Source organism: Micropterus salmoides, unplaced genomic scaffold (genome assembly GCF_014851395.1).
Source record: "Micropterus salmoides isolate LMB-PRFRI ecotype aquatic unplaced genomic scaffold, ASM1485139v1 Ms_hic_scaffold_15, whole genome shotgun sequence".
Taxonomy (NCBI): Eukaryota; Metazoa; Chordata; class Actinopteri; order Centrarchiformes; family Centrarchidae; genus Micropterus; species Micropterus salmoides.
Window position 1 is genome coordinate 26,420,274 of NW_024040596.1, and position 22,624 is coordinate 26,442,897.

The window sequence follows — 22,624 nt, forward strand, 5'->3', positions numbered from 1 at the left end:
ACCAGATAACATGTGATGTTTTTGATTAAAAAAATGAAAGATCTCTGTAAATTAATTAATTAATCCTTGCAGCCCTGCAGACTTAAATCATCTCTGATAATTGGAGTGTAATTTCATACTAAAATACGGGATCAGACTGTGTCAGTTAGAAATGAAATGCTTCTTATTAGTATTTTTTTATAAATTAGGATCTGTGACTTCTTTTATCAGAGCTCTTGCTGTAAAGGGTTTGGCTGCAGAGGAGGAACCATCTTCAACTGAATCAAAAAAGTCTCCTCCAACTATGAGCTCAGTGGGGAAAAACATAACCTTTGGACATTATATTTTCAGCATGGTTATTTGCTCATCTGCCAGGAGACCTCTAATGTATCCGCCCCTTTGTTTTTCATTACACGTTCAGGATACAAGATGACTTACTAAAATTACTACTCCTCAGGCCTGTGAAATAAATGAGGTATGAGCCCAAATTCTCAGTCCATGAGTACAGTGTGTAGGTTTTTATTTAAAAGTTGTGTGTATAAAAGTCAGTGATGGGTCATAAAATATGTAGAAATGAGACACAACAAAGAAGCAACAATGATAACCCAACACCATGATCAATACCGTAGTTGGCTGTGCAAATGCTTCGCAGTGTGAAAGTTTATGTAATTGGAAAAAACAGAAACCAGTTTAGTTTTCTATAAATTAAGCATCAGGACAGGTGAAAACAAAGTTAGGAACAACACAATTTAATGAACTTGTTTATTTGACAGAATAAGCTATAAAGACGTATTAATTACAGTACATGAGGTAACCAATAACTTTAAATACAGTAACAGGATCAAAGCATTGATCAGTCGAAAAAGTGGGTGTAATTGTGTGAAAACAGAGGTGCATCTAAGGCAGTATATTGTAACTGGAAGCCCCCGGCTGTAACTGAAGCATCAGAGAGGAACTTCAGAGTCATGACGTTTCCTGTAAAACAAAACATTAGAGAAAAATGTCAATGTTTTGATAATCAAGAGATCCATCACTGAAACACTGAATGCTTCTTATAGGGAATTATGAGGACCTCACCTGTACTGATGATATCTTCAGGTAAATAATCGCCACAGAATCTATAAACAGATTAAACAAAGATCAATCTTTCATGTCTCATTCTGTTCAGTTCAAACACATAACGTATTCACAAACATTTCTACCTTTCGGCTTGGCACTGTTAGAGTGCTTGAGCAATTAGTCGATGAATCATTTAGTTGGTCAGCAACAAAATCATTCCCAAACAATTCTGATATTCGCGTTTATTGAACAAAAATGGCAAACATTTTCTTTACCAGGTCCTCAAATGTGAAGATTGACTGCTTTTCTCTATTTTAAATCAATAGAAAATTTAATATCTTTGGGGTTTGGACTGGAGGTCAGGCAAAAACAAGCAATCTGAAAACATTACATTGGGCTCTGGCAACTTATGCATATTGGCATATTTGCTATTTTGTTACGTTTTATAGACTAAATTGTTATTTGATGGGTTGGCTAGTTGCAGCCCTGGTAAACACACATATTAAATACACATGACTGTGAGAGTGTCAGTGATCATGTCTGAGAACTATGCACTAATGCATGACTGTCCCCTTGCAGAAAAACAACAGGAGTTGCACTGATGTTCCTACACGGTGGGTTTATAGCTTACTGATATCCTTTTTTTTAATACTGTAAAAATGCTAGTCCCAATTAGACACCTGGTTCTTTAACTGGCCTCTTGAAGGTGACCCGGTCACCTGCTTGAGTTAGTTCTGAACTGCTTAGATTGTGCATAGTAATATAAATGTTTAAGCTTATGTCAACGTGGAAATGCTACATAGGGTTAGATTAGTTAGGTCCCTGTTGCTGTTATTACCCACAGTTTAACATGCAGTGATTTAGCAGGTAATGTTTATTTTATGGTGCTGTCCAGTAATTTCCATGAACTTATCTGTAAGGAAATATGTAATTTAGTAACTTAATTAACTCATTTCTGGGAATTTAACAGTCAAGGTAGGAAAAGCACAGGTGTTACTAGTAACATTAACGATGGCTCTGTTCATTTAAAGTGTTCCAGTAAGCAATGACAGTGTGACAGTGAGTCAACATGTTCAATACTAGGACCCTGAAACTAAAGCAGCTAAATTTAATTCAACCATCATTTATTTTTTTTACCATCTACACCTGTGTTGCTACTGTAACATGTCAAAATCTCTGGTGGTACACTTCCAGTACATTAATTCTGGATTTTGGACCCTAAAAAATAAGCTGTTCATGGTGTACCCTGATTTAGATTTATCCTTAAATTACTGGTCGAAGCTTTAGGCCTACTTCACATGTCAACATGTTATATGATTGTAATGAGCAATGCAGTACAGACTACAGTATAAAATTATATGGGTATACTTAGCAGTTATACCTGGTCTTTCTCTGATTGTAAGAAGTAAACCATAACAAAAAAAACTCACGCTATACTTACAGTGGAGTCTATGTAAACTTGTACAACGTGGTCATATTATGGTGTATACCTCATTTAAAGAGATTGTTTGGAATATATTCAAATATATTCTTTAAATCTTATTTGTGATTTATTTAACTATTTTTACAACAATTTGATTTTCGATAATGTATCTTGAATAATACACTCACCTAAAGGATTATTAGGAACACCATACTAATACTGTGTTTGACCCCCTTTCGCCTTCAGAACTGCCTTAATTCTACGTAGCATTGATTCAACAAGGTGCTGAAAGCATTCTTTAGAAATGTTGGCCCATATTGATAGGATAGCATCTTGCAGTTGATGGAGATTTGTGGGATGCACATCCAGGGCACGAAGCTCCCGTTCCACCACATCCCAAAGATGCTCTATTGGGTTGAGATCTGGTGACTGTGGGGGCCATTTTAGTACAGTGAACTCATTGTCATGTTCAAGAAACCAATTTGAAATGATTCACATGGTGCATTATCCTGCTGGAAGTAGCCATCAGAGGATGGGTACATGGTGGCCATAAAGGGATGGACATGGTCAGAAACAATGCTCAGGTAGGCCGTGGCATTTAAACGATGCCCAATTGGCACTAAGGGGCCTAAAGTGTGCCAAGAAAACATCCCCCACACCATTACACCACCACCACCAGCCTGCACAGTGGTAACAAGGCATGATGGATCCATGTTCTCATTCTGTTTACGCCAAATTCTGACTCTACCATCTGAATGTCTCAACAGAAATCGAGACTCATCAGACCAGGCAACATTTTTCCAGTCTTCAACTGTCCAATTTTGGTGAGCTCTTGCAAATTGTAGCCTCTTTTTCCTATTTGTAGTGGAGATGAGTGGTACCTGGTGGGGTCCTCTGCTGTTGTAGCCCATCCGCCTCAAGGTTGTGCGTGTTGTGGCTTCACAAATGCTTTGCCGCATACCTCGGTTGTAACAAGTGGTTATTTCAGTCAAAGTTGCTCTTCTATCAGCTTGAATCAGCCGGCCCATTCTCCTCTGACCTCTAGCATCAACAAGGCATTTTCGCCCACAGGACTGCCGCATACTGGATGTTTTTCCCTTTTCAAACCATTCTTTGTAAACCCTAGAAATGGTTGTGTGTGAAAATCCCAGTAACTGAGCAGATTGTGAAATACTCAGACCGGCCCGTCTGGCACCAACAACCATGCCACGCTCAAAATTGCTTAAATCACTTTTCTTTCCCATTCTGACATTCAGTTTGGAGTTCAGGAGATTGTCTAGACCAGGACCACACCCCTAAATGCATTGAAGCAACTGCCATGTGATTGGTTGATTAGATAATTGCATTAATGAGAAATTGAACAGGTGTTCCTAATAATCCTTTAGGTGATTGTATATATTATATATATATCTTTACATTACATCAGTATTATGTAATCAGTTTAATGCATATATATAACTTGCCCTTCAGCATGCTGCCATCTGCCCAATGAAGACCTTTTTTCAGTTCTATAAAGGTTTTGGAATTATAAAGTTTTGATCCTCACCTCCCAGCAAAGCCTGAGACGTCATCATAGCTGTCGTACACATCCAGGTAATCCGCCAGACACGATGCGTCGTCCTCCACGTCAAACTCCAGGAAGCGGAGGCGGATCCTCTGGCCCAGGCGCACACGGATGTGCCAGTAGCAGATCTGTTCGTCCTGATACTTCTCAGGGAAGCCAGGAGACTGAATGATCTTCTGCTGATCTGTCAGCACCCCACCACACTCCTTGGCTGTAAGACAAGTGAATAACATGCAGTGATTAGTCTTCTCAAATATGTTTTTTAATGCAGAGTTTCTTAAACATAGGTTCAGGATGTTAAGTTACTGATATTTGAAACATTTCTAGCAAACACTTAATTAACTAGGCTGAATAGTTTCTATGCACCAGAACTTGTCATGACAACAGATTGGAAAATTACCACAAAATAGCCACATATTGTAGATGAAGGTAGATCATAGTCTTTGATTGTCATGAAAATGTTAAATTACCTAATTCCATAAACATCTATTGCATCCTCCAAGATCATTCAGAGATTCTGTCTAACTACAAAAGGCATTTTGTAACTTAAAACAGAGGTACTGCACACGTTTTTGTCATTGCTGTATCTCTTGCACAGGCTCAAACCTAGTACAGCTGCAAAAAAATTAGGAGATAATTGAGGAAATATTAGACTTTTGGACTTTAGATTACAGAAGTGATGGCGCATGAGCTATCAATGCAGCAGCTTTACTGATATTTGATTAGAAGACTTTATTGGAACACTCCACTAAAAGGACAAAAGTGTTTGGACGGCCCATAGTTCGGCATAGCACCTGCAAATGTTACGTTAAGTTTTATGTTTAGTGGGAAGTCTCTTGTGTGTTGTTATCTCTTGGACAGACTTGGCCAGAATGGAAGAGGTAGATTAATTTACACAACAGCTGATAACTGTGTTGAATGATTGTAGGCATTATCTGAAATGTGACAAATAGAAGACACAGCAGCTCTAAATCTGAACTCTATGAAATGCAATGTTAGGAAATGCAGCCCATATCAGACTCTAGTGTGAACTGTCCCTGGCCTGAAAGTGACTTGCTAACCCTCCACAGGGGTCTCCACAGGAGACTCCCATTTTTCATTGTCCTCTAACATTACAATCCCTTTCTCTCTCTTTCTCTCTCTCTCTCTCTTGCTCTACTGCGTCTGCTCGGACAAGTAGCATGTACGTAACTTAAAAAGCTCGCGGTCTGGTGGTTTTCAGGTGTAAGAAAGGGAATTTGTGGGCAGATGATAGCGAGGTAGAGGAGAAAGAGAGCTACATGTTTAATAATGGCTTTTGTGGAGCTTTTTTATTCACCTCGGCTCCGTCTACAGCAGATCTGTGACAACAGCTGCTCTAGAGTGTCGCATCAATTCCGACCTGAGTGTCCAGACGCAGGTCGCTTTTAAAAAGATCCAATATGTATCGACTTTGGACCACATATGAAAGTCGCCCAATTCCAAAATGCAAAAGATCAGATTTCATGTGACTTGGCCTATGGACTTATATATTTAATATTCTGTTTTCAATATATTTAATATTCTGTTTGTGAAACATTTTATATAACTACAGAAAAAGGCAGCTCTGGACCATTGTCAACTGAGAACATGTGGATAAATTTGGTGTCTGTGTTCTCAGGTGAAATGGCCATTTGAAACTTCACACAGTGTATTCCTTTAAGTAGCTGGTGGGATTGAGCATCTGTTCTTGTGAAGCATTTTGGTTTGGGGGTCTGTCTTTTGCGTGTGAGCTCCAAATGAATTCATAATAGGAAAAAGTATACCTTTTATTGAGTTAAGGAAATCAAACACACATGTTGAGACTAGTGACAATGACATCAAAAGCTTTCCCACTAGAGCTCCTGGAGGGATAAGAAATGTAATGCTGTTTGACATCATTTCTCATTTGTAGATCATTATAAAGTCATCTTACAGCCATCACTGGGGTCCAATTCAGACAAAATGTCTGCTGTAGACAGTGAGATGGCTTCCACGGCAGACTGACATGAGGAATAACATAATTGTAAACTTTACACGTTATATAAGAAATTCATGCTTCATACTTGTAAAATCTCACCACTGAGTATGAAACATAGGTTGTTTGGAAATCAGAAAAAGTCTGATATTACGGAGCATTTAGCACTTAAAGAGTCCCCATTCTCACATTTGTGGCTTCAAGTGGAAGCTAATGTTTCTACGTATATATTCAGTATAAATGTTTGATAACACATTAGCCATTAACATCTTTGGAAGGTGAAATTATGTCAATGTTGTGTTTACGTATCTTTTTTGCTGCCATCAAGTGGCCACTTTGTATAACTTTAACGCAACTTTATACTTCTACTTCTACTGTACATTTACTTGACAGCTGTGGCTTTGTGTATTGAGGCTGTACACACTAAACATATAATAAATTCAAATAATATGATGCTTTGACATTTACAACACATTGAAAGGGAGATTCTGCACGATGAGTAATTTTTTGCCACTAGGAGGCAGAAAAAACTAAAAAATGTTTTGTTTCAGTCGTTACCCTTTGTGTTTCTGTGTGTACCGGATAGATCCAGGAGCGCTGCACTTGAGGAAAGTGTATTGAAATCAGGCAGTTTTTCTCTCAAATACTTTTTTTTTTTTTTTCAGCCTAAAAAATCTCAAATTGGCCGGGCATTATTTCAAAACATGGGACTTTAAACAGGAATAGAAACATGCGTTGTGAGCGTTGTTTATGATTTAATACTGAATGAATCAAGCACATTGTGAAATGCATTAAAGTTTGACTCTTTGTGACTCTGGTGAATCATTCAGGCTTGGTGGTTTTTACTCATGATCTCACTCATAGGCCAGCCTGTGTGTTTGTTATCACTTGCTCAGTTACTCACTGACATCTTATCCAGACTGCTCTCACTCCCTCCAGGTTTATTCTTGGTCTGACCATGATAACTCACAGGGTGGTGCTGAGATTGTGGCTTTGAGTCAAGGCAAAAATAAGTCTTCTCTTCCTCTCTGTGGAGCCATCCTGCTCTGGTTAGGCTCTCTATATTATCGCTCACGTTGGAGTGGAAGCAGTGGAGATGAAAGCACCCTGAGTGAGTCTGTGGAGCCTCAGACTAAATCAGTCTAAAACAGTTTTTATATATTTTTTAAAATAGAGTTGAACTAAATATATTGTGAAAGCGGTCATTCGTGAACCTATAGAGAATAATTACCCAACTCCACGTCTTAATGTTTTTTTTTTTGGTTGTCTTGCAGCTAATTGTTTTGGCTTTATGGCATAAAAAATAAATTTTTCTTATTAACCCCATTTTCAGCATAAAGGTTCCAAGGGGCAACTGTGGCTCAGGAGGTGGAGCGGGTTGCCCGGCGGTTCAATCCCCGGCTCCTCCAGGCTGCGTGTCGAAGTATCCTTGGGCAAGATACTGAACCCCGAATTGCCTCAGGTGGCTGTTCCGCCAGTGTATGAATGTGTGTGAATGTTTGAGCACTTAGGCTCAGTGTGTGAATGTAGTGTAAAAAGTGCTTTGAGTGGTCGAAAAGACTAGAAAGGCGCTATACAAGTACGGAGCATTTACAAATTCACTGACGGTTGTTTTATGACACGTTAGCCATAACAAGTTTGTAAAGCAAGGTCAGGGCGGTGTGTCAGTCAGCTCTTACTTAATTTGTAGTTCTTCTAACCCCTAGTGGACACAATTTGAACACAGGTAAAAGTTGCAGAATCTCCCGCTCAGGGTTATAAATGGCAATGCATCATTTAGTTTGAGTTTATTATATTTTCAGACTGTCAGAACTCCATCTACAAATCTACAGCTGTCAAGTAATGAAGTGGAGTAAGTTGTACAAAACAGGGAAATTACAGATGGCTGCAAACATATAAACACAACATTGACTTTTCAATATTATTTTCTAAATTTCAGTTTGCTATGACGAATGTTTTACCCAACAATGAACTATTTACACATTCAGCAGACACAAGCAACATTAGCTTTGACAGTTGTGTATCTGGCCACCTGAAAAATGTGAGCAGGTACAGGTAGCTACAGTTGATTTCCTTTCAGAGCTCTTTTGCTGAAAACTGCTGCAAGCTGTGTCCAAAAACAATGCTATGAGAGTGGTGAGACTGAACCAAACAGCACATTTGAGGACCAGAGAACCAGAACAATCAGCAGAAAGCTCTGTAGAGCTGAGGGGGAACTGCGGAGTCAAGTGATAATTCTTTGTGATCTGTGGGTTTGTCACTACGAGAGACCTCTTTCACATTACACACATTAGTAGTGCAGCTTCAGGCACAGTACTTAAGTGAATGTGCTTTGCACCTCTGTGCTTAAGCCACAGTTTAATACTCTGTTTAAAACATGTACTCACAGTGTGGGTTGTAGCAGTACACATCCCATCTCTCACTTTTGTTCAGCCTGTAGCCGTAGTCGACGATGCCAACCTTCCCAAAACCACAGTTGGCACCAGCTTTGATGATGGGGTAGCCAACACGTCCTTTGTCAAACCATCCAGCTGCACACACATGGAAACCTGAACAAGAAAAAATATTGGTTTTATGCAACAAAACTCATTCACTAATGAAAAACTACTGTATTCTGACAACCACAGTCTTTTTTCAACTCCACCAACAGGGAGTGAGTGCAGATGTAGTGTAAAAGCACTTTGAGTGGTCCTAGAAAAGTGCTATACAAATACATTACAAAAGAAAAAACCTGCATCGCAGTAACAAGGTTTTTTTTGTTTGCTATTTGGTTGTTTTTCTTATTTGGAGGGGCCTCAGGTTTTAGCTTAGAGTTACAATCAGCAGACCCCAGCCACAACAGCCCAGATAAAAGGTTGGACCTCCCAGGTACTCTGCTGTGGGGAAAGCTGACGGGGAGGTGCAACATAATGCCAGAGCGAGTGGCTGGATTCAATCTCCGTGCTGAGGGAACAGCAATATAAACCCACCCAAGACAGTGTTAACAGGCCTTTGCAATGCTCATGGGACTGTTTTTAAAATTTGGAACACAGTCACGCAAAAGCAAAGCACTCGTGGAAAGAAGTGTTTCATTCAACTGCTTCCAAATTACCTTTCCCCTATGAACATAGGAACCTCTTTTCCTACATGTTAAAAGCATCCGTGGGTTTACAGATGTGTCACTGCTGTTACACCATTTAATCTGTTTCAGGGAGATAAGAAAGGTAAACTCTGTCTCAAGCGAGTTATGATGAGTTATGATCCATGCACTTTTCCTGGAGTAAATCTTCTTTGCCAAGAACTCCGCATGTGTATTGCTGATGAGATTGTGTGCGAGTTGCCGCAGACCTATTTGACGAGCCGCCTCCAGCTGTTTGTAGGTGGCCAGCTTCCCTCCCTCGTATTTGCAGACAGCCTTGGCCTCTTTATATGTTAGCTGGTATCTCCCTTTGCGCGATTCCCGATGGTAAACTCCAGCTGCTTGTTCTGTCAAAGAGAAAGACAAAAAAAAGCACTGTCTAAAGCCAAGGGAGAAATGCTTGTCTGTGCTTTTGTGCTGACGCCGTCTGCAGCAACCTCCGTGATTTGTGTCCAAGCTTTAGCACAGCACTTAGTACAATTAAAGGTTTTGCTAGGCCTAAAACAGGTGCATGGGGCTAAAGCCAAGCAAGTGGCATTGTTTTTAAAGAGAAGGTGAAGGGGAAACTGAGCTAAAACATGAACGAGACAGGCTAACTGCTAACATTTTTCTACATTTTGGAAGTTCACCAACATTTGGGTCACTTGCTCCCTGGCCTCCTCAATGGGGAGTATTCTTCTGATCCTGTTTTGGCTTTACGCATGCATGACTGCAAACTAGGCAGAAAGCACTCAGACATTAGACTCAATATGATATTTTGATCTTTTTAACCTGTTTTTACACTAATTAAACTCTGTTGCTCACTGCTACAGGACCCCAGTGCCTTTTCACTCTGATCAGCTCTGAATGGCACTCATTTGCCGCTCAGTATAAATAGTGTTCAGTGACTTTCAGAGAGAAAAGTGCAGTTTAATCTGCCATACATTAGCACTTCCTAAAAGTTAAAGAAAAAAACTAAAATGTAATAGAGGACTGAAGTTGCATGAAATACTAAAAGAAAATGCTGTGCATGTGGAGGCAAGCTCATTAGCACTACGAAATACTGTTCTGTCCCTCTCACCTTGTAAAAACATAAATAATGGGGTCCATAAAGTGAGTCAAGAGGTGAATGTCTGGTAGCTTCAACAGCTTGTCTGATTTGTATTTCAGTACACAGGGGGAGACACTGAAAGCTCCGGTGTCATTTCTGTAGGATTACAAAAATGTGAAAGCCCTTCAATTCCCAAAGTAACTCTCTTTTATTATGAATCTCAGCTGCTTATATTTTGGAAGGCTCTGAAATTAAGTCATTTCTCCATGTTTATTGTGCTCATGCAGCACTGAGCCAAGTCATAAACATGCAGTTTGGCACAAGAGAAAGCTGCTGGACTTGTGTGTTGCCTATTAATCCGTGTTACTCTTCACAAAATGCCTTCGTGTGGGAATATATTTTATTTTGCTGTGTTTGCAGAAAAAACAGGCACCAAACAATTTCAGGTAAAAGTAGCTGATTACATGTGAGGAGAGAGAAATATATTGCCACAAAACGCACAAATCAGATTAATACAAAACAGTTAAAACACTGGTTGATAACGTTGAACTGCTGTCCAGACTACACTATTATAGCCAAATAAGCTACGAGTTATATGACACACTGATTATATAAATCTAATCGGTCATTACTCGATAACGTTTGCCCCGACTGGATTCTCAACTTCATCACAATTTGCCCACAAAGAAGCCAAAGTTGAGCTGCGGGCAGTAAAAACAGTAAAAAAGAAAGAAGAAGTTATTTACCCAGCCATATGGAATTGTGAAATATTCCGTTTTTGTAGCCCCACGCCTGCGCCTCTTTCAGCAGGAAGCCGAGGATCCACAGAAGAGTGAAGACGCGCATCCTGCAGCCCTCAGTGCGCAGCTGCTCTCCCCAGATGTTACCAGGAGCTCACTGCTGCTGGCTAGCTTTATATACGAAACACTGCTGCTTCCTCCCAGCAGAGGTGGGAATATACTGGGTTTTACTCAAGTGCTGCAGGTTAATTAACTACAATACTGGGCACATAATTCAGTATTTACAAGACGTCTAGTTTTTTTGTACTATATTTATCATCTTATGGCTGAGGTCTCCAGATTGGTACTTTTGCTACATCATAAGGTCATAAAACAGTCTTGTAATTCTGAAATGTCAACTTCTTTGGATCTTGCTTTAGCTTCATGACACAATAGGCATTCCTGTTTTACTTTCAGAGAGGGAGGTTGTAGATCAAACAGTTGAGGAGCACATAAGTTATCTGAAAGATTAAAGGTTCAATATAAAGTTCTCACATGTCAGACAGAACCAGTCAGCTCCAACATGCAGACCAGCAGGAACATTAAAAATGTTTAAACAGCCATGATTTAACTTGAAAAACAACTGCTCATCACACTTTGGGTACCTTTAGATTAAATTGTGACCATGTTGCAAATACTTATTTTCTGTAACTTAAAGCTGCTTTAGTGAACTTTCAGAAGTTTAACCTCCCAACCAAGTAGAAAGACACACAAATGTGTTGTTAAATGTGTCTCTTGGTAAATTGTCTGTATTTTGTTTAGTGCTTTTCTAGTATTTGCGACCACTCAAAGCATTTTAAAGGGGACCTATTATCCATCCATCCATCCATCCATCGTCAACCACTTATCCTGCGTACAGGGTTGCGGGGGGCTGGAACCAATCCCAGCTGACATCGGGCAAAAGGCGGGGTACACCCTGGATAGGTCACCAGTCCATCACAGGGCTACACATAGACAAACAACCACTCAAGCTCACACTCACACATAAGGACAATTAAGAGTCCCCAATTAACTTAGTCTGCATGTCTTTGGACGGTGGGAGGAAGGGACCTATTATGCTTTTTCATATTTTCTGGCATAGGCTATCTATAATGTTACAATGCCAGATGTTCATGTTAAACATGACCAATGCTTTAAATAATGAGGTATTTAAAAGAAATCCCTATGAGCCAAAACCTCAGATATCCCCCTTTTCTGAATGCTCTGTTTTAAACTTTTATTTTTTATTTTAAAAAGGGCTCGGATGTCATTCCGAGCCGGATTTCCATATATGGTAATTTGCTCCAAGTAGAGAATGCTGGTCATGCCCACAAAGGAACATGCAGTCCCATCCCTGCAGCAACCTGGTAAACATGTAAGGCAATGGCCAATCAGAAGGCAGTGGGCTTTGAGAGTGGGAGCCTTAAAGAGACAGGAGCATCTACAGCTTGTTTCAGACAGAGGCTGAAATGAGGGCCTACATGAAAGACCAGTATAAGATAAAAAATTGCTTTTTTTGAATTTTGAATCATGCAAATCTACCATAGAGGAGTCACAGAACTACAATCTAGGGCTGTATAATAGGTCTCCTTTAAACTACATCACAATTCCTCCCTTTCACACACAGTCATAAACTGATGAACAGATGACTAAGTTGCCAACTACCCAACAGAAATGGAAATTAACTCATTCATACACATTCACACGTCCCATTGGGGTTCAGTGCATTGCCCAAGGACACTTCGACAGAAGGGGAGCCGGGAATCGAACCACTGACCTTCTTATAAGTGGCTGACCACTCTACCCCCTAAATCAAAGCCGCCCACACTCTTGCCAGTCTCCCAACTTAAAAAACACTAAATCACAGAGGTATTAAGCGCCATCCAGTCAGAGAGATGCAAGTTGCTCTGAACACACTAGGTGTTTTGCAAGACACAGATGAACGTAACCCTAACCCAGTATTCACTCTCCTTTTAACTCTGTCTTGGTCTCCACCAACGGCTGAGAATCTTTTTATCTGCTAGATTTGTGTGTTTCCTTAGCTAGCTGTGAGTTGCTAACTCTGGGCGGACAGTGTAAAGTGGGTTTGACAAAGCTTGTTTTGTTTAGAATCATAAAGAGCTTGATTAGCATTTTACACATTTAAGGAATTTGCTATGGTGATAAGGTGCTAAACGTAGACAATCATACAGTTGACATAAATAAATTTAAAGAATGGTAAGCCTTCTGCTGCTAGAGATGGGGTTGAGGAGAGCGGTGAGAGTGAACAAAAAGCAGTTATTGTTTCATAAACCCAAAAACAATGACCTAAAAGAGTCAGAAACACCCAGTGAAGCTGCACAGTGGGTGATATTTTGTCTTCATGAACTATCAGTGAACTCAACAACACAGTGTAGAAATACTCTGATACAAGTATATATAAAGTATTACATGGAATATCAATTGCCTCATAATTGTACGTAAGAATACTTGAGTAAACTGAGTTACCTTCTACCACTAAAATTGATATTAATATTGCAGCTTAATTAAGTCCTTGTTTTGAATGCAGGATCATTTCTTGCGCTGTGTTTATGCTTTAGAAGAAAGGGATTGGCGTTGCTTCCCTGCAGAGTCCTGTCAGCACAGTTGCTCAACAACACAGGCCACAGGGGCATTGCAGTCCACGACACTGTGTGGGACGTTTTTCCAGATGTTAGGTGTCTCCCACGGCTTCAATAATGGGGCAGACCACCACCAACACCTTCGGGATTGCGGTTTGCTAGTAGTTTGGAAATAAAGCACTTAAAAAGGGCCAGCCTGTCTGCAGCCCAAAGTACAATTTGTTTCGGATTTGGTGTCACAGTGTTTACAGGGTGGGCCCAAACACAGGACACAGACACGAGTCAGAGCTGTGGCTGTGACATTTGGACTTTTTTAATCAGGCTAACTATTCAGTGTTCACATGCAATGATTAGCGAGGCTTTAGCAAACTGAGCTGTTACCTCAATTTGCTAAAGCCTTGCGTGGCTCCTACTTTCATTTTACTTGTATCATAAATCATCAAGTCCCGTTTTTGTCACAATAAACTTAACATCCTGGTCCTGAGGAACTAGTTAACCAAACATGACGATGCTGTACAATTTCATTATTATTTTAATAACTTTAAGCAAAGCTATATCTGATACCAAATGTTTGATCAGCCTGAGTTCTACAAAATAGGGGTCCATGATCTGTGGGGTTACCAATAGGATAGCAGTTAGAAACCAGGAGGCAGCGTGTACATCTCCTTTTCTCAGAATCACAGGTTCATGTTGCCGGCCACACACACACACACACACACACACACGTTAAAATTGTCCTGAATTGGTTCCAGGTCTGGGAGGAAATGATCTGTACCTTCTTAACTCTCAGTGCGCCTCTCCCATTCAAACCCACACAAGGAAATTCTGTCTCAGTAATTGTGACATACTGTATATTACAACTTTAATACTAGATTCATCATCATTTCTATGTATCCTACAACTACAGCAAGGGCAAACCGGTTACACAGCTTGGAGTAAGTAGTCTGTATCATGATTAATCAACAATAAACATACACTAAATTATTTATACTACTGACATCATGTCTGTCATGACAGTCATAAATGCAAAAAAACCCCAAACATATTAATTGTGCTCAGAAATAGGACTAAAGACAGCATAATGTTGACACGGCCCATAGAAGAGATGTTTCTTGCATATACCATTAATTTAAAACTAATTTCACTGTTGTCATTGCTTTTAGGTGAATAGGTTTATTTTAGATTGTTAGTTAATATGAAACAAAGAGGTGCATCTTGTTTAAATGGAGAGGACAAAAACATCTGTACAAATTGACATTAAGGTTTAAAATTCAAAATTAAATAGTGCAGCAGTAGTCCATTCCATTATTCATAAACAATTATTAATTATAATCCAATATTTTTAGATTAACATCAGATCAACTGAGTAAGTATGTGAAAGTCGCTTATAGTTAATTAACCCGAAGAGAGTTATCACTTAGCTCTGCAGTTCACCTCAGTTCTACCAAGTGTTTTGTTTTTACGTCCCTCAACTTTACAGTGTTGTTTTTAGGGAAAAAGCTGTAAAAAGCTACACTGACAGTAGACAGACACAGTTAGAGACTAGCTTGTGAACTTAGTGGAGCATTTCGCAGCTCAAGAGACCAAAAAGACCAAAAAGAGAGTTAAAACATTCATCAGGTGGCCTGAAACACAATTTCAAATGAATGATAATGTTGCTCTGTAGCTGTGTTTAAATATCTAGGTTCGGACAATCAACATGAAGGTAATATGTGATGTCAGTGTTGTGTTGATGTCAGCTTTTAGTGTGGTTGTTAAAGTCCCAATGTGCTTGAACTATTTGGAAATCATCAGCAGTACAAACAAATTCTGGAAAATTTCCGTGAGCGTTGGGGGGGGGGTAGCATGTGGTCGGTAATTACTACCAAATGACGTGACATCCTCTCCACACATGTCAAACACGTTTCTGGAGCAGAGCTTGTTTTATTGTTCAGGCTCTCTCTCTGGCTGACCGTTACTGTGAACTACCTCCACATGCATGTCAAATACAACAGGCCCAGATGGGGAAAGACTGGATGGGTGGAGAGAGAGCTGCAGATGATAATAGTGTCTTTGTTTCTGGACTGTGTTTTTTTCTTTAATTTCCATGGGCTGTACTGAGCGGCTTCCATGACTTAACATCCTGGCACTAGCATGTGTCAAACTGGAGCTGCTGGTGGTGCTGTTCCTCTGTCTGGTGGTCTATGACACACATGCACTCATGCAAGCACAGTCAATCCCTCCTGCAAATGAAACAACACTAGACTATCATGTCTTGTTTCTATTGGTTAGTAGAAAATCCATCCATAAACTATGTCTTTGGTTTCACCAGTCATACTTTTCATAATAATATTCTTCATCAATGTTTATAAAATATGTTAGTCACTTTAAATTAATAAAAACATCCTCTTCTTTTGCCCTTATCTTGCTTTTTAAAAATCTACTGAAAAGTTAAAAGAATGTAATTCTGTAATGCTGAATTAAAAATGTCAGCCTGCTGATGGTGAGAGGAATTTAAGTTAAGGGATCACCAAGGTCATTAGGAACATGAGGGTGGTTTGGGCGAGGTCTCATCGTTTCCATTAAAGCCATTATAACCTTGGTTTTAAATAGAGTTTTTCCCTGTGCACAAATCCTGCTCAATAGAGAAATTATCTTTTCTTTTAGGTTGGTTTGGAAGAACGTGATTGGCCTCAACCCCCTCCAACAAGAATGCAGGCTGTTGTACCAGCAGAGTAATGCCCATGGCTTTTAAATGTTAAAATCCACACCCGGGTTGAGAAGCCGTCATTGAACAGAGGAGGGGGTCTACGCCACCACTTATCCCTCACTTACAATGCTGTCCTTTCATCACTTCCCAGGAAACTCAACAAACGTAACCTATTGGCCTCAGATGAAGATGCCAACGATGGTCGTTCAGTCTTGGCCTCGGCCAGAACGACTCAACAGCCAGTGAGAACTGAAGAAGTCCTTTGGATGAGGGATGAAACCTTTTCTAGTATCTTCAACCAAGTCCAGTTGCCCTTGACTTTAACCTTCTTTGGATAACTATGACCTGGATGACTGAGAATCTTCTCAGACATAAATGAGATGTTCAACAATCACATATAGTTTGGGTGATGTATATTTGGCCATGTAATGTCAACTCAGCACAAATATCTAAGTGTTGGTTTGCTTGGGAATGAGTCCGCCTACAGGTGGGAGATCGACCATCTGGTGACCTGGTGCAGCCAGAACAGTCTGGAGCTCAACTCTCTGAAGACAGTGGAGATAGTCGGGGATTTCAGGAATAGCCCAGCCCCACCCTCCCCCATCATCCTGTGTGACTCCCCCGTCGCCACTGTGGACTCCTTCCGCTTCCTGGGCACCATCATCTCCCAGGACCTCAAGTTGAACGTCACCTCCCTCACCAAGAAGGCCCAGCAGAGGATGTACTTCCTGCGGCAGCTGAGGAAGTTCAGCCTGCCAAAGACAATGATGGTGCACTTCTACACCGCCATCATTGAGTCCATCCTCACCTCCTCCATCACCATCTGGTACGCTGCTGCCACTGCCAGGGACAAGGACAGGCTGCAGCGTATCATTCGCTCTGCAGAGAAGGTGATTGGCTGCAATCTTCCTTCTCTTCTGGACCTGTACACCTCGAGGACTCTGAGGCGAGCAGGAAAGATTGCAGCTGACTCCTTCCACCCTGGACACAAACTGTTTCAGACTCTCCCCTCTGGCAGGAGGCTGCGGTCCATAAGGACCAAAACCTCTCGCCACAAAATGAAAATGAAAATGAAAAAAAAGAATGGTTCTTTATTATTCAAAAATTCTTTAGCTCATAGGACTTAGTGGAAAGAGTGAGTGAGAGAGAGCGTGTGGAAGGGGGATTGATGAAGTATGCAGACTAACCCAATGGCCCTGTAACAAACTCAGCTGTGGGTCCTGCCTCTGCCAGGTGCTGCTTGACAACATGTTGAGTCTGGATAATATGAAGAATACCTCACCTACTGCCACTATTGATGGGACTTCCTTTGCCATGACCACTCACACTAGGTGATGAAATGTAGTGGAGCTTTTACTTTTTGAGAGTGCTGGCGGCTCCTGGTGTTCACAGATTGAACCTAAAACACAGAGTCTGGTTGATACGCAAGGATATCTTCTGTCGCTGGTACACAGTTCCTTTAATAAAAGTACCAGAACAACAATGAAGAAAATACTCCATTACAAGTAAATTACTTTGATTCAAAGTCCTACTTAAGTAAAAGTAGCCTATCATCAGCAAATTGTACTTCAACTTTTTTTACCATGTGCTATGCCCCATTAAAATTGTCTAGACCCCTTGGCGTCGTTTTTGGAGGTGTAAGGCTCCGTGGTCAAGTTAGCAATAATTGTCTGCATCTGCAACATCTGGTCAAGTGAGCAATAATATATGTGCAACATGCGGTTACACTTTCAAAATAAAACTACTTGTTAATGTGAAGCGGTATGTAGGCTAGTTAACGACATAAAACGTCGCAAAAAACGAGTCACTGTTGAAACCAAGTGTTTACAACGTTGATGAGAGGATGAATAGGGACTATCCTGTGCACAAGAAGAGAAAATAACTCAATGAGAGTGACTTTCCGGGAACAGCAGTCTGTAGTCAGTTGTCAACCTAGGGGTTGGGCCCCTTCAAAGGTTCACAAGATAAACATGAGATGATTAATGAGGAAAGATGAGGAAGTTCTGCCACACAAATTTGTATTTTTGTTTTTACATTTCTTTAATCTTCACAATTTTTTTGTGAAATATTAATAATTTTAATAATATAACAGTTGTTTCAGTGAAACCATCTGAGAAGTTTAGAGGGGAAATGTCTCTTTGGTAGTAATGCTAAACATCTGAAAAATCACAAGGGGCCCCAGGACACTGCTTTATTGTAAGAGGTCACAAGCATCAAGGTTGGGAGCCACCGATTTCATCTTTGGCAATGGGTTGTGCGTTTAACAAGCTTATCATACATTTTTATGTGTAATATGTATAGTAACTGTGTAGCAAACGTGGTAAAGTAGCATAAAATTCAAATGTTCAAGTAAAGTAGAAGAACAATACTTGAGTAAATACACCTTACTCAGTACAATTTATAGCTGTCTGTCAATGTTGATGTTGCCTCTTGATAATCTTACTTATACAGATATGAAAGAAAACACTGATTCAAGAAAAGCATGGCAAGAAAGAACGTACCCCTTATTGTTGTGTTCTCCCTGGCAACCAGTAATAATCAACAAGCCAAACATGTTTCATTGTGCACACATTTGTGCTCTTACAACAGTACATTTCCCAGGAGTTCCTAAACGAGAATGGGGGTAAATTCACAAGCTTCACTGACATGTTTCCATTCAGTAGATGGCAGCAGAAGGCAGGATACTGTGGAGCCTCTCATCAACAACAAATCAGCTGTTGAAGCATTGATCTAAATACGCTCTATTTATATACACAAACCCTAAAAAAGTAAAAGCAACAGTATATTATAAACATTACAGCCATATGTGAGTGTAGAACACCTTATTTGAAAACAATGGGCAGTAATCTGCTGCTATAAAAGCCTCCACTCTTCTCTGAAGCCTTTCAAACAAGCTGTTGGAACTTGGCTGCAGGGATTTGCTCCTATTCAGCCATACGTCCAACACTGACGTCGGGTGATAATGTGGCTCACTGTCGACTAACCAGTTCACCCCAAAGGCATTGGATGGGGTTGAGGTCAGGACTTTGTGCAGGACCCAAGTTCACACTAAACTGTGAAAAAGTACACAAGTTCTTTATATACCTGACTTTTTTTTTTTTGTCATGATAAAATAGGACAGGTTATTTCCCAAACTGTTGCCACAAAGTTTGAAGCACACTTTTGTCATTGTATGCTGTAGCATTAACACGCCCCTTCAATGGAACTAAGCTGCTCAAAACATGCAAAAAGGCCCTGATAGTCTTACAGGGAGAAGCAATGCTACAGCATCCAACCTTGTGCTGCCAAACTAATAAAAATATACAGGCCAAACATCACAATAGTAGTCAACAATTCAGTGGGAATACAGTTTACATAATAGGATAATGTAATTTTACATTTATTCATAATCCTCTGCGCAGTATGTGGACCTAAGTAATGTTGGGGACAGCAACATCAAACAGAAGATTTACAGTGGTTCCTTTATTTTGTCTACTTCCTTTCAGATTGTATAACATAACAAAGCTTTTTAATGCCTAAAATAAAAATATACTATCACATTAAACATATCAGTTACATAACAGTAACATTAGTACATATAAACGCTCAGATCATACTGACAATAACAGCATTCAGCAACAAGAGGTCAAAGAGCAAAACAATGTGACTTTCTGTTATTTTTCACGGTTCACAGAGCTTTTGTGATGCACACGGCCTGAATGTGTTGTTTCTGTGAGAGCAGGCGTGTGAGGGTCAGAGCACATCAGTGTTGAGTTCATGGAAGCATGTGGACTCCCAACAGCGAGGACGAGTGACAGGTGAGCTGCTGTCGCACTCTCTGGGGTTCACGTGAAAAAATCTCCCATTCCCCGGATTGTCTCGGCACTCGGACCTGGGAACCAAACCGCAGTTTGCACAAACCACTTACATCACAAAGAGGTTGAAGCTCTGCGGAAAACAGAGTTGCAGTTCCCTTTTCCTCCTCCCAGTGTGGAGTGAAACAGATGTCTGTGCTTGCTGAATGAGAACAACACTTAATTTAACACTTAGCCTTAGTTTATGTCAGACAGAGACTGTCACAGGCTCATGAGTGCAACTCCATTTATAAAGTGCATTTTATGCATCAAACAGTAAAAGCAGATTACTTTAAAACTCTGGAATAGTGGTAGAAGAAGTATCTTTAAAGCAACAATACAGCAATGCAAAAATTCTCCATTTCAAGTCAAAATACTGCATTAATAATTTCTCTTAAGTAAAAGAACAGAAGTAATAGCAGGAAAATGTACTTTAAGTATGAAAATGAAAAGTACTCATTATGCGGAACGGCCCCTCTCAGTGTTATATTATGGATTATTATTACTTTAAATGAATATAAATATCTAAGAAGTACCTCAGAATTGTACTTAAGCACAATTCTTGAGTACATGTACTTAATTTTCACTTGTGGTGGGAGTTGAAATAAACAACTTGAAGCAAACACTTGTCTCTCTGTAGGTTTATTAAATCATCTGCTGATGGACATCCGAGTACATGAATGCTCGAATAAGTGAGGATGCCTCAGGGAGTGCGTTATTTATCCTGCTTCAGGGTCCGTGTTATCTCATCGCAGTTACACGTTGTCAATGAGCTCTGCGCAGTACAGTGTGATGAGATGACTTGTCCCTTTCCTCCACATGTTCAGCGCCACATCCTGATCTGGGTCACTCAGGGGTTACATAAATCATTAGAAATGGTCAATACATCAAACTGCCTTCAATGGCCGTTACACACTTCTGCACAGAAGTGAAATTCGTTTTATATTTTCATACAGATCCTCACATTTATAAACAAATTGTAATTTTGGATTATGGTAACATCCACCGCCGTGAGCCTGCCATAAACTTGGATTAGAAAGTGTTATTTCATTTCTATTTTGGAGTAAAACATATGTTGTCAAAAGCAAAATAGTATCTTTCCTGTACTTTAGTACAGTTTTGAGGTGTAGGTACTTTGCACATTTTTTTTTTATTTTGGGTGACTTTCTAGTATAGGGTTTAAAGAAGTCCCCACGTAATCCCAGGACTTAGTTCTCTCATCTCTCTTTTAGATTCCTAGACAACACAAACGTCTAAAATATACTCATATCTAAATATTGGTGCTGTCAAGTATAAATCTCATATCTGCAAAGACTTTTCAAAATCTTTGAGAAGCAGCTTTGTGTCCGCTCGGTGACGCAATGTTAACCCTATCCTAAAAATGCATAAGATTTAAAACAACCTGTAGAGGTTGAAATGTAAAGAATTAAAAATCCCCAAATCAGAGATTGATAAAACTTTTGTTTTCATTTTTTTAAATCTAATTATTTTAACCTCTAGTAGCGCTATGGAGCTCTTTATAAGTGGATCCCCGTTTGAACACATGCATGTGTGTGAAGTGATAACCAGCCCAGACAATGGTTTCACACTACTCCACTGAACTACAGGTGGCAGTAATGCCCCAACATAGCAATATAAAATGTTTAAAAAAAAAAAAAAAAAAAAGCCTATGCAAGTCTTTTATGAGGAAGCAAACACATTCATCACTTTTGCCTCAAGGGTATGCATAGGGAGTTGTGGTGAGTGTCAACACAACCTTTGTTTGTTTACAAGAAAACTCCACATGGTACCATTCATACTAATAATTTTACTGAACTAAAATTTTAAATACTTACCAAACCCTCTTCATCCTGGCCGAGACACGCTGTAAGGCTGCAACAACCTCCAGAAGCAAGAAATGGTTGATGACTGGGTGCTACGATAGCAACCTCAAAAAGCTTATGCCACAGAAACTGAAACAAAAAAAATTAAATGCTGGACTTTAAATCGAAATGGAGCATTTTACCATTGATACTTCTATTTAACCTAAAGCGGCACTATTCAACAATTTCCCTCAGGATAAATAAAGTTCTATCTTATCTTATGTCCTCTTACAAATGTTGAATTAAATTATTAAGCAATAAAACAAACCTTTTTTCAGCTCAGTAGGCTATACTCAGGAGCTCAGCTGTTGTAGCCTTATTTCGTTGAGTAGTTACGCTATTAGCAAACTTTAGGTGGTTGTGATGCCAATTCGAGTTTTCAGATAAACAGCTTAGGCAAAGACTTGTCTTTCTGTGCATTTTATTCAAGTCTTCTGCAGCAGGAACTCACTGGGAGACACACGCATCAGAGTATCATCCAAGTGAGCTGAAGTGTCTCTGCACATGCAGCTTTTATCCTCATCTCAGGGTCAGCACTATCTTACCACTGGAACATGTTGCCTTTAAGAGGTCCTCTGGAGGACACGCAATCAAAATCTATCGGAAAGACAATCATGCCCTAGTACAGCCAGGTACATGTTGTAAAACAAGAAAAGACATGACCCGCTGGACACATCGTAAAGCATCACACACATTTGCCTCCCATTGACCCTGCACCCGATAAACCAGAGGCC

General features: G+C 40.0%; 1 protein-coding gene and 1 long non-coding RNA gene across 2 annotated transcripts; both read right to left on the minus strand.

Annotated features, from left to right (window-relative positions):
- Positions 1-714: 714 nt before the first annotated feature.
- Positions 715-11,045, minus strand: tnfaip6 (tumor necrosis factor, alpha-induced protein 6). Its single transcript, XM_038721319.1, has 6 exons — positions 10,895-11,045; positions 9,328-9,465; positions 8,388-8,549; positions 4,008-4,236; positions 1,057-1,097; positions 715-954 (listed from the first exon to the last, which is right to left on the minus strand). The coding sequence occupies exons 1-6, from the start codon at positions 10,992-10,994 to the stop codon at positions 833-835; spliced, it is 792 nt and encodes a 263-aa protein (XP_038577247.1). The 5' UTR covers positions 10,995-11,045; the 3' UTR covers positions 715-832.
- Positions 11,046-19,637: 8,592 nt separating this feature from the next.
- On the minus strand, positions 19,638-22,383 carry LOC119904547. Its single transcript, XR_005444721.1, has 3 exons — positions 22,159-22,383; positions 21,864-21,980; positions 19,638-20,869 (listed from the first exon to the last, which is right to left on the minus strand). It is a non-coding gene; the product is annotated as an uncharacterized LOC119904547 (long non-coding RNA).
- Between the last annotated feature and the right edge of the window lie 241 nt (positions 22,384-22,624).

Coding starts and splice junctions, on each gene's coding strand:
- tnfaip6 (XM_038721319.1), bottom strand. CDS start 10,994: ATGCGCGTCTTCACTCTTCTGTGGATCCTCGGCTTCCTGCTGAAAGAG. Junction 9,466..10,894: donor TCACAATTCCATATGGCTGG/GTAAATAACTTC, acceptor TCTCTTTGACAG/AACAAGCAGCTGGAGTTTAC. Junction 1,098..4,007: donor GTCTCAGGCTTTGCTGGGAG/GTGAGGATCAAA, acceptor ATCTGTTTATAG/ATTCTGTGGCGATTATTTAC.